General features: G+C 46.5%; 1 protein-coding gene across 1 annotated transcript; it reads left to right on the top strand.

The window, feature by feature from the left end:
- Positions 1 to 387: 387 nt before the first annotated feature.
- On the top strand, positions 388 to 6,351 carry LOC311128410 (ataxin-1-like). The gene is made up of 3 exons (XM_084160532.1): positions 388 to 518; positions 2,696 to 3,861; positions 4,355 to 6,351. Exons 2-3 carry the CDS (start codon positions 2,833 to 2,835, stop codon positions 5,750 to 5,752), a joined length of 2,427 nt encoding a protein of 808 aa, XP_084016658.1. The 5' UTR covers positions 388 to 518; positions 2,696 to 2,832; the 3' UTR covers positions 5,753 to 6,351.
- The last annotated feature ends 4,926 nt before the right edge of the window (positions 6,352 to 11,277 follow it).

Genomic DNA, 11,277 nt, shown 5'->3' with positions numbered 1-11,277 from the left:
ACCGGGAAAATTGCAAAAACACATCACAATAACATACCGGTACTGTAAATCTGAGAAAGTACTGCATTCGTAATTCAAGCACCTCCTAAAGAATCTCAAGGAGGGACCCATAATGGGCTAAAATACCACTTGTTTTCATTGCCTTAGTATTGTCATTTAGAGGAACAAGGCAATGTGTGTTCTGAAAGGAAATAGGTAATTCCCTCAATTGTGCATGCAGACATTCGGGGAAAAATGTCAATTCAAGTGTTCCTAGCAGAAGGTAAACGTGCCTATGTTGTTTTTTTTGGCCATGAAGCTTAAATTTATTGAAAATTATCGGATTTCTATGCCGCAAAATCATCCAGGAAATCGAATTTACTATGTGTGACGTCATCTAGGAGCGCCACTGGGTTTTCGTCTGCTGGCCTCCGAAATGGGCTCGACTAATCAGCCCTGATTTCATCCACATTTCCTGATCATATTAACTGTTCCGAAAGCGTAAGGCACTCGAGGCATATCCACTATGATATTTGGAGGTAAGTGCACGAGAAGACAGGAAGTAGTGGCGTCTGGAGAAACTATATTTGACTATTTTAGACCGATAATAACAGGTGAGAAATGGCTATCCAGCTAGCTAGCTAGCCATTAACGTTACTAGTGTTCGCTGATGTCCAGCCATAAATTATGACGTTGCCTGGCCTTCTCATTTTCACTATTATTTTCATCCCACGAAACTTAACTTTTCTAACTATGTCCAGAACAGTAGGTAATTGTCATCCATTTATTTGATCATATTTTGTAGCTAGTATGAGTATTCTCAAGCTTGTTTGAATGACATGAGGAAACACCCAGCTATATTGCTACTTTTGACTCCCAAACCAAACTAAAATTTCAGTTTTAGCTAGAGAACTAACGTTAGCAAGAGAGCTTAATCAATTTGATATCAGATGTTAAACATTTTCTAAGATATAGTGCAGTTTGTCCAATGAAACATGATCTATGCCTAGAGATCATTGCTCCTATTCAAGGAAGATGAAAACAGCATCCTACTGTAGCGAATAACGGTTATTTCTTCATGGACATGTAAAAGACAGGCAATATTCGGGGAAATATTAGCACTAGATTTATGAAAATATCAAGCACCCTGCTGTCCTCCGCTCCTCTGCGCTGTGGAAAGTGAGGCATGTGATATGAATGTGGGTCATTTAACACGTTTATATAAGATTTTTATAAAGAAGGGGAGGAAATGTGTGAGTGGAAGAGGGTTTGTTGTGTTTGTGCATGCCTGGGTGTTTATCAGTCTCACATCTGTCTTCACCCTTACGTTTTCCTCCTCTGGCTTCCTACTAGTAATACAATTGACTGTGGAAAAAATACATAGCAGTGTCATGGGACAAGACAATATAATTAGGCTAGCTGAAAAAAATAATCTGTAAGCATTTCTGGTTGCAGCAGCTGAGGTGTAGAGGTCTCTCCATTACTCTCTTACACACTCTCCCTATCTCTCTTGTCCTGTGATTCACTATGTCATACAGTTTAGCCAGTAACATAACTTCTTGCCATGGTGAGAAGGCAATATGGCACAGACCATAAAATGAGCTGAAGTGTGTGCCTAATCTTTATGGCGCTGTTGGTTTTCTCACCCCCTGTCAATCCATGATGGCAAATAGACCTAATTATTCTAGGAATAAGAGTTTAAAGCTGCAATATGTAACTTTTTGGGTGACCTTACCAAATACACATAGAAATGTGTGTTTATAGATCTGTCCTTCTCATTGAAAGCAAGTCTAAGAAGCAGTAGATGTGTTCTATGTGCTCTATTTCTATTCATCCTTTAAGTTTCATTTTTGCATCTTTTACTTCCAACAGCTGAATATAAAATGTCTTTGGTTATGGAAAATATATTTTTCAGTGGTTTAGATGGTACAATGATTCTCTATACTATACTTGCTTGTTTTGGGGCCTCCCGAGTGGCGCAGCGGTCTAAGGCACCGCATTGCAGTGCTTGAGGCGTCACTATAGACCCGGGTTCGATCCCAGGTTATGTCGCAGACCCATGAGGCGGTGCACAATTGGCCCAGCATCGTCCGGGTTAGGGGAGGATTTGGCCGGCCGGGATGTCCTTGTCCCATCGCGCTCTAGCGACTCCTTGTGGCGGGCCGGGCACATGCGCGCTGACTTCGGTTGCAAGTTGTACGGTGTTTCTTCCGACACATTGGTGCGGCTGGCTTCCGGGTTAAGCAAGCAGTGTGTCAAGAAGCAGTGCGGCTTTGGAGGACGCATGGCTCTCGACCTTCGCCTCTCCCGAGTCCGTACAGGAGTTGCAGCAATGGGACAAGACTGTAACTACCAATTGGATATCACGAAATTGGGGAGAAAAGGGGGTAAAAAGTACCAAAAAAATACTTGCTTGTTTTGTCACAAACTGAAATTAGGCGGAACTATTCGAATTTTAGCAACCAGGAAATGGTGGAGCGGTTTCTGCATAGTGCATCTTTAACTGTAATTCTGTGTCTTTGGTTTGTTTGTGTCCATCATTTTCTGGATCTCCTGTGGTTTGAAAACACACGTTTCCTTTCATCTACTATCTCTTTCAAACATCTTGACACTCTTAAGCCTGGCTTGTGGGTCCAGTATGTGATGATGTAGCATGTTAAGGTGAATCCTTGGAGTCCTCTGCGGCTGGTCACACTGTCTCTCTCTGTGTTTCCAGGTGATGCGGTGGACGAGGTCAGCTGCAGGTTCTCAGAGCTGGTTCCTGTGGTGCTGACTGCCTGGCCGACAGGCTCCACTCCCCGTGCTGCACAGTAAAGAGCCTTTCCCGCCCAGACAAGACCACACGGCACCGCCATGAAGCCAGGTCACGAGCGCAATCAGGAGTGCCTGCCTCCCAAGAAGAGGGATCTCAACAACAGCACCAGTAGTAGTAGTAGTAGTGCGGGAGGAGGGGCAGGAAGTGGGGTGGGAGGAGGAGGAGGAGGAGGAGGAGGAGGGGGAGGGGGGGAGGAAGTGGCCTCCACTCAGAGCTCAGGGGTCGGTGGTGACACTCAGGGAGGAGGCACAGCAGAGGAGTGGCTGCGTGCTCAGCCTGGTCTACACTATGGAATAGAGCATGCTGAGGGCCTCCAAGGGCTGCCTGTTGACCAGTACAGCATGCTCTATAGGGTGGCTCTCCCCTCTGTCTCCTACTCCCAGACCAGTCTACACCCAGTGTTAAGCCATATCTCTCCAGCTTACACTGTCCCCTCATCTCTCCTACAGCATCATCCAGGGATCCCCTATCCCCCTCTAGGCTATGCCCAGATCCCCCACTCCTCTTTCCAGTTTGTCAACTCCCCATACGGTGCAGTCCCTTATGCAGTCCCCCCTGGCTTTGTTCCCAGCTCCCTGATCTCCCCCTCAGGCGCCCTCTCCCAGCCCCACCTGGTCCCCTACCAGTCAGTCATCCAGGATGGGGTGGTCTCCCCTCCTACCCAGGCCCATGTATCTGCCCATGCCTTTGCCAAAGTGGGGTCATCCGGAGGGGTCCCGCTGATGCACCAGCAGCACCTGGGCGTGCTGCCCGCCGCAGAGCTCAGTCCTCGGGGAGTGCCAGTCTTTTACCACCCTCAGGGCACCAGGGCTGTGCCTGCCCCCAGGGACCCCTACAGCGGGGAGCAGGAGACAGACAGGGATAGGGAGGTGAATGGAGGGGAGAGGGAGCAGGCAGCCAGGGAGATGCTCCAGGACTCAGTCTACATTGCCAGGAATGCACGGTTGCTGCAGGCAGCATCCGCCTCTGCAGCACTGGAGCACACACAGGACAGAAGCCTGAAGAGCCGCAGGCTGGACGAGAGGGCTTCACCTGGGCAGCGCAGCACCCCAGACACTGACCTGGAGGTAAGACTTGAGGTTTTGTTGTAGTTACTTTACTTATTTTAAGTTATTTAAGTTACTACTCCATAAGTCAAATAAATGTTCTATGTTCAATTAGTTTTCGAATAAGGAGCGTTTTGAATTGTCCAAAATTCGGACTTTATTTAGTACACTTGACTTTTTTGTCTGCTGTGACAGTTGCACAATATCCATGTTCCCCTCCATTTCCTTCCTTTATTACTGTGTTGAGGGTGTGATGATCATTGGGCAACCAGTCGCATCCACACACTGCCTGCTGCTTCTAGGAAAGACAAAGAATGGTCTGGTTTGTGGTCTCGACTAGAGTTGATAGGAAACCACTGCTTTCTGAGGCTTAATAATGGTGGTTGAGAGGAGGTACAGGAGGACAAAACTTCAGTATTTTTTCATTTTTCTCAGACACAACAATTTATTACATTGAAAGATAAAAAGGTTGATTGAAATGTGTTAATATAATTTATCTTTTGTCATCCTCAAGGTTCAGCAGGTGGTTGGTCGCCTAGCCTCTCCTGTCCAAGGCGTGAGTGGAGGCCGCAAAGAGGTGTCCTTTGGTCCCCTGAACCTATCCCAGGGCTCCCAGAGAGGCAGAGAGGCTCATGGGGAGGCAGGCGCGAGTGCTGGCCGGACAGCGTACGCTATCCACCCTGCGGTGTATGGAGACCCCAGAATGACAGCCCAGCAGCAGGCAGGGCAGCCAGGCCACGCGGTCATCTTGGCCAATGGACAGACAGTCCTGGTCCCCTTAGACTATCACCACCTCCACCACCAACATCAGCAGCCACCCCAGCACTACCCCAGCCAGACCAATGACGACACCTCTGCTGTCACCATGGCCTCCCCCACCACCTACTCTAAAGCCTCTGAATCTCCAGCCAGAGTGTGCCTTCCAGACAGGGCAGTGGTGGAGCTGGCCGCCGTGCAGCACCCCCAGCAGCCTGTCTCTGTCCCAGTCGCGGCAGCCCTCACCCAGGCCCTGGCCCCGGCGCCCACCCCTGCCCCCTCCAATCCCTCCCACTTCATGAAGGGGGCCATCATCCAGCTGGCCACGGGGGAGCTGAAGCGCGTGGAGGACCTGCAGACTCAGGACTTTGTGCGGAGTGCTGAGGTGAGCGGGGGGCTGAAGATCGACTCCAGCATGGTGGTGGACATCAGGGCCAGCCAGCAGAGACCCGGCCTGGTGGCGCTGCACTTCACAGTGGGCGAGCAGCAGAGCAAGGTGACCATCGACGTGCCTCCGGAGCACCCCTTCTTTGTGTTTGGCCAAGGCTGGTCCTCCTGCAGCCCAGAGCGCACGGCCCAGCTCTATGGCCTGGCCTGCCACCTCCTGCAGGTAGGAGACGTGTGTGTGTCCATCACTCTGCAGCAGCCGCCCCAGCAGCAGAAACAGCCCCTACAACAACAACAACAACAACAGCAGCAGACCCAAGCCAGGACTTCCACCAAAGCAAACTCCACATCAGGGGCCATCGGCCAGCCCATGGGGCCCCCTGCCCCCCAGCAGCCCAGGCCACAGCCTCACTTCAGGATGGAACGCGTCCACAGAGAGAGGGAGAGAGGGGATAAAGAGGAGCCCATGCAACTAGGGGGTGTTGGGCAGAGTGAGATGCCCACCAGACCAAATAGGACTTCAGCAGAGCACACTAGGAGCCAGAGCAGTTACTATTTGCACACAGAGGGTCCTGCTCGTCCAGGGGCGGGGGTGGGAGTGGTGTCGACCGTGTCGAGCGCGTCTCAGAGGCGCTGGTCCGCTTCCGGCCTCCAGAGATGCATGAAGGTGGAGGAAGGGGCGCACCCTCAGCTGGGCTCCTCTCGACCCTCCTTCATCCCACAGGAGGTCAAACTGTCCATCGAGGGGCGCTCTAACGCTGGGAAGTAGCACCAACCACGGCAGTCCACACCACAGAAGAGACTGTGTCAGAGGAGCGAAAGCATCAGAGAGAGAGAAAAAGGGGGAAAAGAGTGGGAATGTAGCCTCAGAATGTTTGATATTTTGCACACCTAATAAGATTACAAGCTCTTTGTTTTCAGAGGAGCTACCAGGTCTGGTGGCTGGTCAGGTCTGCTCTATTTGGCAGTCTATCTGTCAGTCAGGACAACTCCTGGTCCAGTGATCAGGAGATTGGGTCTCTTCTCTCCCAGGCTGACAGGGAATGGATGCAGAAGCAGGGAGTGTATGTAGCTGGTGAATCACCTACCAAAGCCCTCAGACTGCATCTTCCTACCGCCCTACCAACCCCTCAGAACCATCCTTATCAGAGGTGATCGCATTCACTGGACTTTCTCTCTTCTTTGACCAAACCATCTCCTCTGGAAACCCAAGACTGGGGAGAATATATAGCCCATGTCTGGTAGACAGACACAGGGTCTGACACAGTGACCAGAGCTTAGCCATCTTATTATGCTCTGTCTGTCTGGCTCCATACTCCTTTCCCCCCACATTTCTATTTTGGTCTGTTACCTTCAAAGCGTTCTCCCAAAAATAAAAAAAGACTAAAGGCACACTTGCGGTGCTGAATTGCTGGCACATAGATGCTTTTCCCTCTAATTATGTTAGTTCTCTTGATGCAGACTCTTGACGTGTGTCATCGTCACTTAGTGTGCTTTTCTGGTAGGAGCAGAGGACTTCTACCAATGCACAGACACTCTCCCCCGCCTCCCTGCCTCTCCTCTTAGGGCCCAGTCTGCTGAGAGAGGGTCTGAGAGGAGGGCAGGCAGCCTTGGAGGTCTTTCAATCAGCTCCTTCAATCAGAACCTAGGAAACCGCTCACTCCTTTCGTAATGCACCAACCACGCTGCCCTGTTTTTCATTTTACACCCCAACCCCACTTTGTGCCACGGTTACATGTCAGTTTTCCTTTTGAAAGAAACCAGATCATGCATTCCAGTATCATAGTGACCACATACAGTACAGAACAAGACAACACAACTCATCTTCCCGAATGCAGCCCTTCCTGCCTGCTATACCTCTCAGCATTCCTCGGCCTGGCTGGTGACTGTTTACTGTCATTGTGTTAGTAGGCACTACTACTAGGGGCACGGGCTGGTCTCCACCAAAGTCACCTGTGGTGAAGTCTGCATGGAGCAGTACTGGCTGCAGACTGCAGCCTGTCGTGGACGGTTAGGGCCAGAGAGTGGAACCCCCCCAAAGAGCCATGTTGGCCCCCATAGACTCTCTCTCAGTACAGCAGCCCCTGGGCCTGTGAGGGGGAATACTGTGTGTGTTGGATGGGAATGGAGTTGGCCCTGCTTCATACCTCTTTCACACTTGTCCCAGCCCAAACGGGGGGGATCTTTTGGCTTGCTTTCCAGTGAATATAATTGGTTTTAAGGTTAGCCTGCCAATTTCCAGCCTGGTTGAGGTGGGTCATGGCTAGCTAACTATGTGCCTCTGCTCGCTTAAAAGCAGGATGGTACTAGATCTGGTCAGGTCGGCTTACACCATCGTCTGAAATGGGTATTTGAGTCCAGTCAATCCTTGCTCAGTTACCAAAATCAAAGCAATAGTGGGTTTTCTGTTTATTTTGTTATTGTTTTTATATAAATATACAGCTAATACTATATATCAGACCTAATGCTATCTTTAACCCTGACCTGAAACGTTCCTGCTTTTCAAAGGTGATGCACAATTTGGCTATGAAATGTTTTGTTCTTTGTATGGTTATTACAGATTCACAATCAAAGCATGCCTTTTTGATATTCTTTTTATTTAGAAAACCATGCATTTCTTCTGGAGAGAATGTCTCCTTTTTGATGGACTGGAGGTTCGGGCTCTGATCCTCACTGATGGTATTCATTCTGGTTTTATATGGTTAGCCTATGTGGTTTTATATGGTTAGCCTATGTGGTTTTATATGGTTACCCTATATGGTTACCCTATATGGTTTTATATGGTTACCCTATATGGTTTTATATGGTTACCCTATATGGTTACCCTATATGGTTTTATATGGTTACCCTATATGGTTTTATATGGTTACCCTATATGGTTACCTTATATGGTTACCCTATATGGTTAGCCTATATGGTTTTATATGGTTACCCTATATGGTTACCCTATATGATTTTATATGGTTACCCTATATGGTTTTATATGGTTACCCTATATGGTTTTATTCAAGTGCATCTCCAAGAGAGGCTTGACTCCAAATCAGTGGTGAGCATCTTTAACTGTCCTCTGTTTTGTCCTCTCCGTTGTCTGTTAATGTACTTGTGTACAATGTAGAATTGTTTTATTTTGTCCATGGCAATATTATTTCCAATGGACCTTAAGATTGTCTTGTATTGCACATAGAAAACTTCACCCGTTGATTCACACTGACCTTGTAATGGGAATCACAAATAGTTTCGTTTTCTTTTATGAAGGGACATTTTCTTTTGTAGTTCTCTTTTTTTTGTGAAGTATTCTTAAGGTAGTTTTGGCGATAGAGAAACTGACTTGCATGGTTGACACTGTTTACAAATTAGCCAAGAAAAAATGCTGCAGTTTCCTTTTTCGGACACAGATTTTAGTCACTGAGAAACTTCAAATGGATGAAATCAAGATTAAGTGCAATTAGATCAGATGTAAAAATCACTCAGACATTTAGTTTGATATGGCATTCCATAAAGCAGCCAGACATTTAGTTTGATATGGCATTCCATAAAGCAGCCAGACATTTAGTTTGATATGGCATTCCATAAAGCAGCCAGACATTTAGTTTGATATGGCATTCCATAAAGCAGCCAGACATTTAGTTTGATATGGCATTCCATAAAGCAGCCAGACATTTAGTTTGATATGGCATTCCATAAAGCAGCCAGACATTTAGTTTGATATGGCATTCCATAAAGCAGCCAGACATTTAGTTTGATATGGCATTCCATAAAGCAGCCAGACATTTAGTTTGATATGGCATTCCATAAAGCAGCCAGACATTTAGTTTGATATGGCATTCCATAAAGCAGCCAGACATTTAGTTTGATATGGCATTCCATAAAGCAGCCAGACATTTAGTTTGATATGGCATTCCATAAAGCAGCCAGACATTTAGTTTGATATGGCATTCCATAAAGCAGCCAGACATTCCCATTAGCTTAGGGTAATTCCAGTTCCAGTTGTATTTTTTCCAGTTAATACTCGTCAGAAAGACATTTCACCTCAGTTCTGTCTAGTTTTAATGTCTCTGGTCACTGAACCGGTAGTCCTTGTCTGCAAATTATGTGTATTTGTTTTGATATCACCTGTGTCATAAGATGTGGTCCAACACAGATCCAAGCATTAATATCCCAGGCTCACTGATAGTGTGTGAGATGGTAACTGTGTGTTAGAGCGTCTCTCAGCTGGCCTGTCTCTGTATCCTGAGCTCTGAACTGAAGACTGGTGATTGTGTGTGGTGACATCCACTGCCTTCTAACGGACTGGGGTCCCTCATCCAAGCTATTTATAGACGGCTGTGTCAAATCTAGTTCATACATCCCTTCCAACCCCACCACCCCCACTGCCTCCAGAACATTTCTGTTGAGTGGAGCCCCCAAGGACTCACGGTTCACTGAGGATAAAACCTCAGACTCTGTCTTTGACAACAAGCCATGAGAGAATGGTCCTGATGGAGAAGGGCGGTCCGTTAGACCTGATCAGGGCAGAGTCACATGCCATTTGATCCCATCATGACAACCAATCAGTCATTTTGTTGAAATATAAATATGTTTTTAAATACGGTAGTGGTCCATACAGAGATGAGCTGGATGATTTTCCACAGTGGAGAAGTAGACATTTTGCCATAAACCGCTCAATACTTTTTAATTTATTTTTTACAGTGATTTACGTTTGTTTTATTTTTTATGCTATAAGCAATATAGATACACAGAATACCTGAAAACATTTAATGTAGTATAAGCATGTGCTATGCAGTAAACTCTGAAGTATTCTGCTCTTCAGTGTCCAAGTGTACCTACTACGGGGTAGGGCAGGTTTGTAATGTATATAAAAAGGTGGCTGATGCAGTCATTGTACACTGATCTCTGTTTGAGTACCATTGCTTATCAGTGCCCACCCTTGGGTGTCTGAATATAGTGGATTTCTTTTGTTTTTGTTAGGTTGTTTTTGTTCAGCAGACCCTAGTTGTCACTAACCGAAGTTCAGCACAGTGTTTTGTTCCAGTCAGCGCAGCTTTTACCTCTACCTTACGCTGCCACGCAGTACGGGCCAAATCATGACCAGAGATGTGGAACTCAAATGTTCATGTAAATCCGTCATTGATGTCTATGGATTTGTGCGGAAATTCAAATTATGTGCATGGATCTCCAGTTAGATTTCGGCCTTACGATCTCTCTTGGTCACGTGTAGCAATACCTTGTTTAGATATGGTATGAATGTTGAGGTGTGCATTTCGCCCTGTAGGTTCAGAGTCTTCTCTGAGGTGAACTCTTACTCTCCAAAATGTACTGTCTTACCAGGGGCTCTCAGCTGGGCCTGTCTCACATTTTATAGGAGATGGTGTTGTCAAAAGTTTTGTGAATGGGTTGTAGCTCGTGTCCCACCTGGGGGGCTCTTCCAGAAAGCAGGATCAATGAGTTAGCCAGCTAACAGTCCCCAAAAAAACAAAAATAACTGCATCTTTTCGAGAAATATAAACTTCAAATTGGCATGGTATAATTGACTTGACAACCAACAATCCATATTCAGGTTTAGTTTGCCAAATGAATCAGAAAATCAAGAGATGTATTTGACTGCTTATCAAAGTTACCTGACTAAGGTAATGATCCTGCTTTCTGGAACACCCCACTGCTCTCCTCAACACACACACACTCTTTCCTACAGTTATTCTTCCAGATATTCTTATTTCAGTGAAATATCATTAACAGAACTACTCACATGCACAAACAGCACTTATGTGGACCACCGTCTCACCACATCCTCCCCTTGCCATGCCACACAACACGTGTATCAAACTCAGTATTCTGGTCTGGGAAAACCATTGTAGGTGCAAGCAGTGCCTCCTGTTTCTTTACCTCTTCCTCTCTGTCTTGAACACAGTATGTGGCTGTATGACTACTCTGACTCTCAGCAGACAGTCAAGTGCACAGGCACATTAGCAGCACGCCCTCTGTTACACTCAGACTAGCATCATTCTCTGACTTCTGCTTGGAGTGTGAAAGTGCTACTTCAGCAGTTTGCTAGGTTCTTTTCTTGACTCTAACCATCGTAAGAAAGGGGAAACATTTGACCTGTACGTTTTTGACCTCACTCTTCTTATTAGACTAGTCTTTTACTACAATTTTATTAAAGAAAGACAATTGCACTAATTTGCCATCCTTTATAGTATTATAAATTTAACAGTTAATTGAAGAGTTTAATTATTAGCGCTAAACAACACAAAACCCAATGAAACAATCACTTGACAGTTGTGCATGTTTTGTAGA

Source organism: Coregonus lavaretus (assembly GCF_964263955.1).
Source record: "Coregonus lavaretus genome assembly, chromosome: 4".
NCBI classification, from domain to species: Eukaryota; Metazoa; Chordata; class Actinopteri; order Salmoniformes; family Salmonidae; genus Coregonus; species Coregonus lavaretus.
Note: the sequence above shows the minus strand (reverse complement) of the source record. Positions and strands in the feature narration are given on the sequence as shown.

Excerpts from the sequence above, each read along its gene's own strand:
- LOC311128410 (XM_084160532.1), top strand. The coding sequence starts at position 2,833 with ATGAAGCCAGGTCACGAGCGCAATCAGGAGTGCCTGCCTCCCAAGAAG. Across the intron at positions 3,862-4,354 it reads CCCCAGACACTGACCTGGAG|GTTCAGCAGGTGGTTGGTCG; the intron begins GTAAGACTTGAG and ends GTCATCCTCAAG.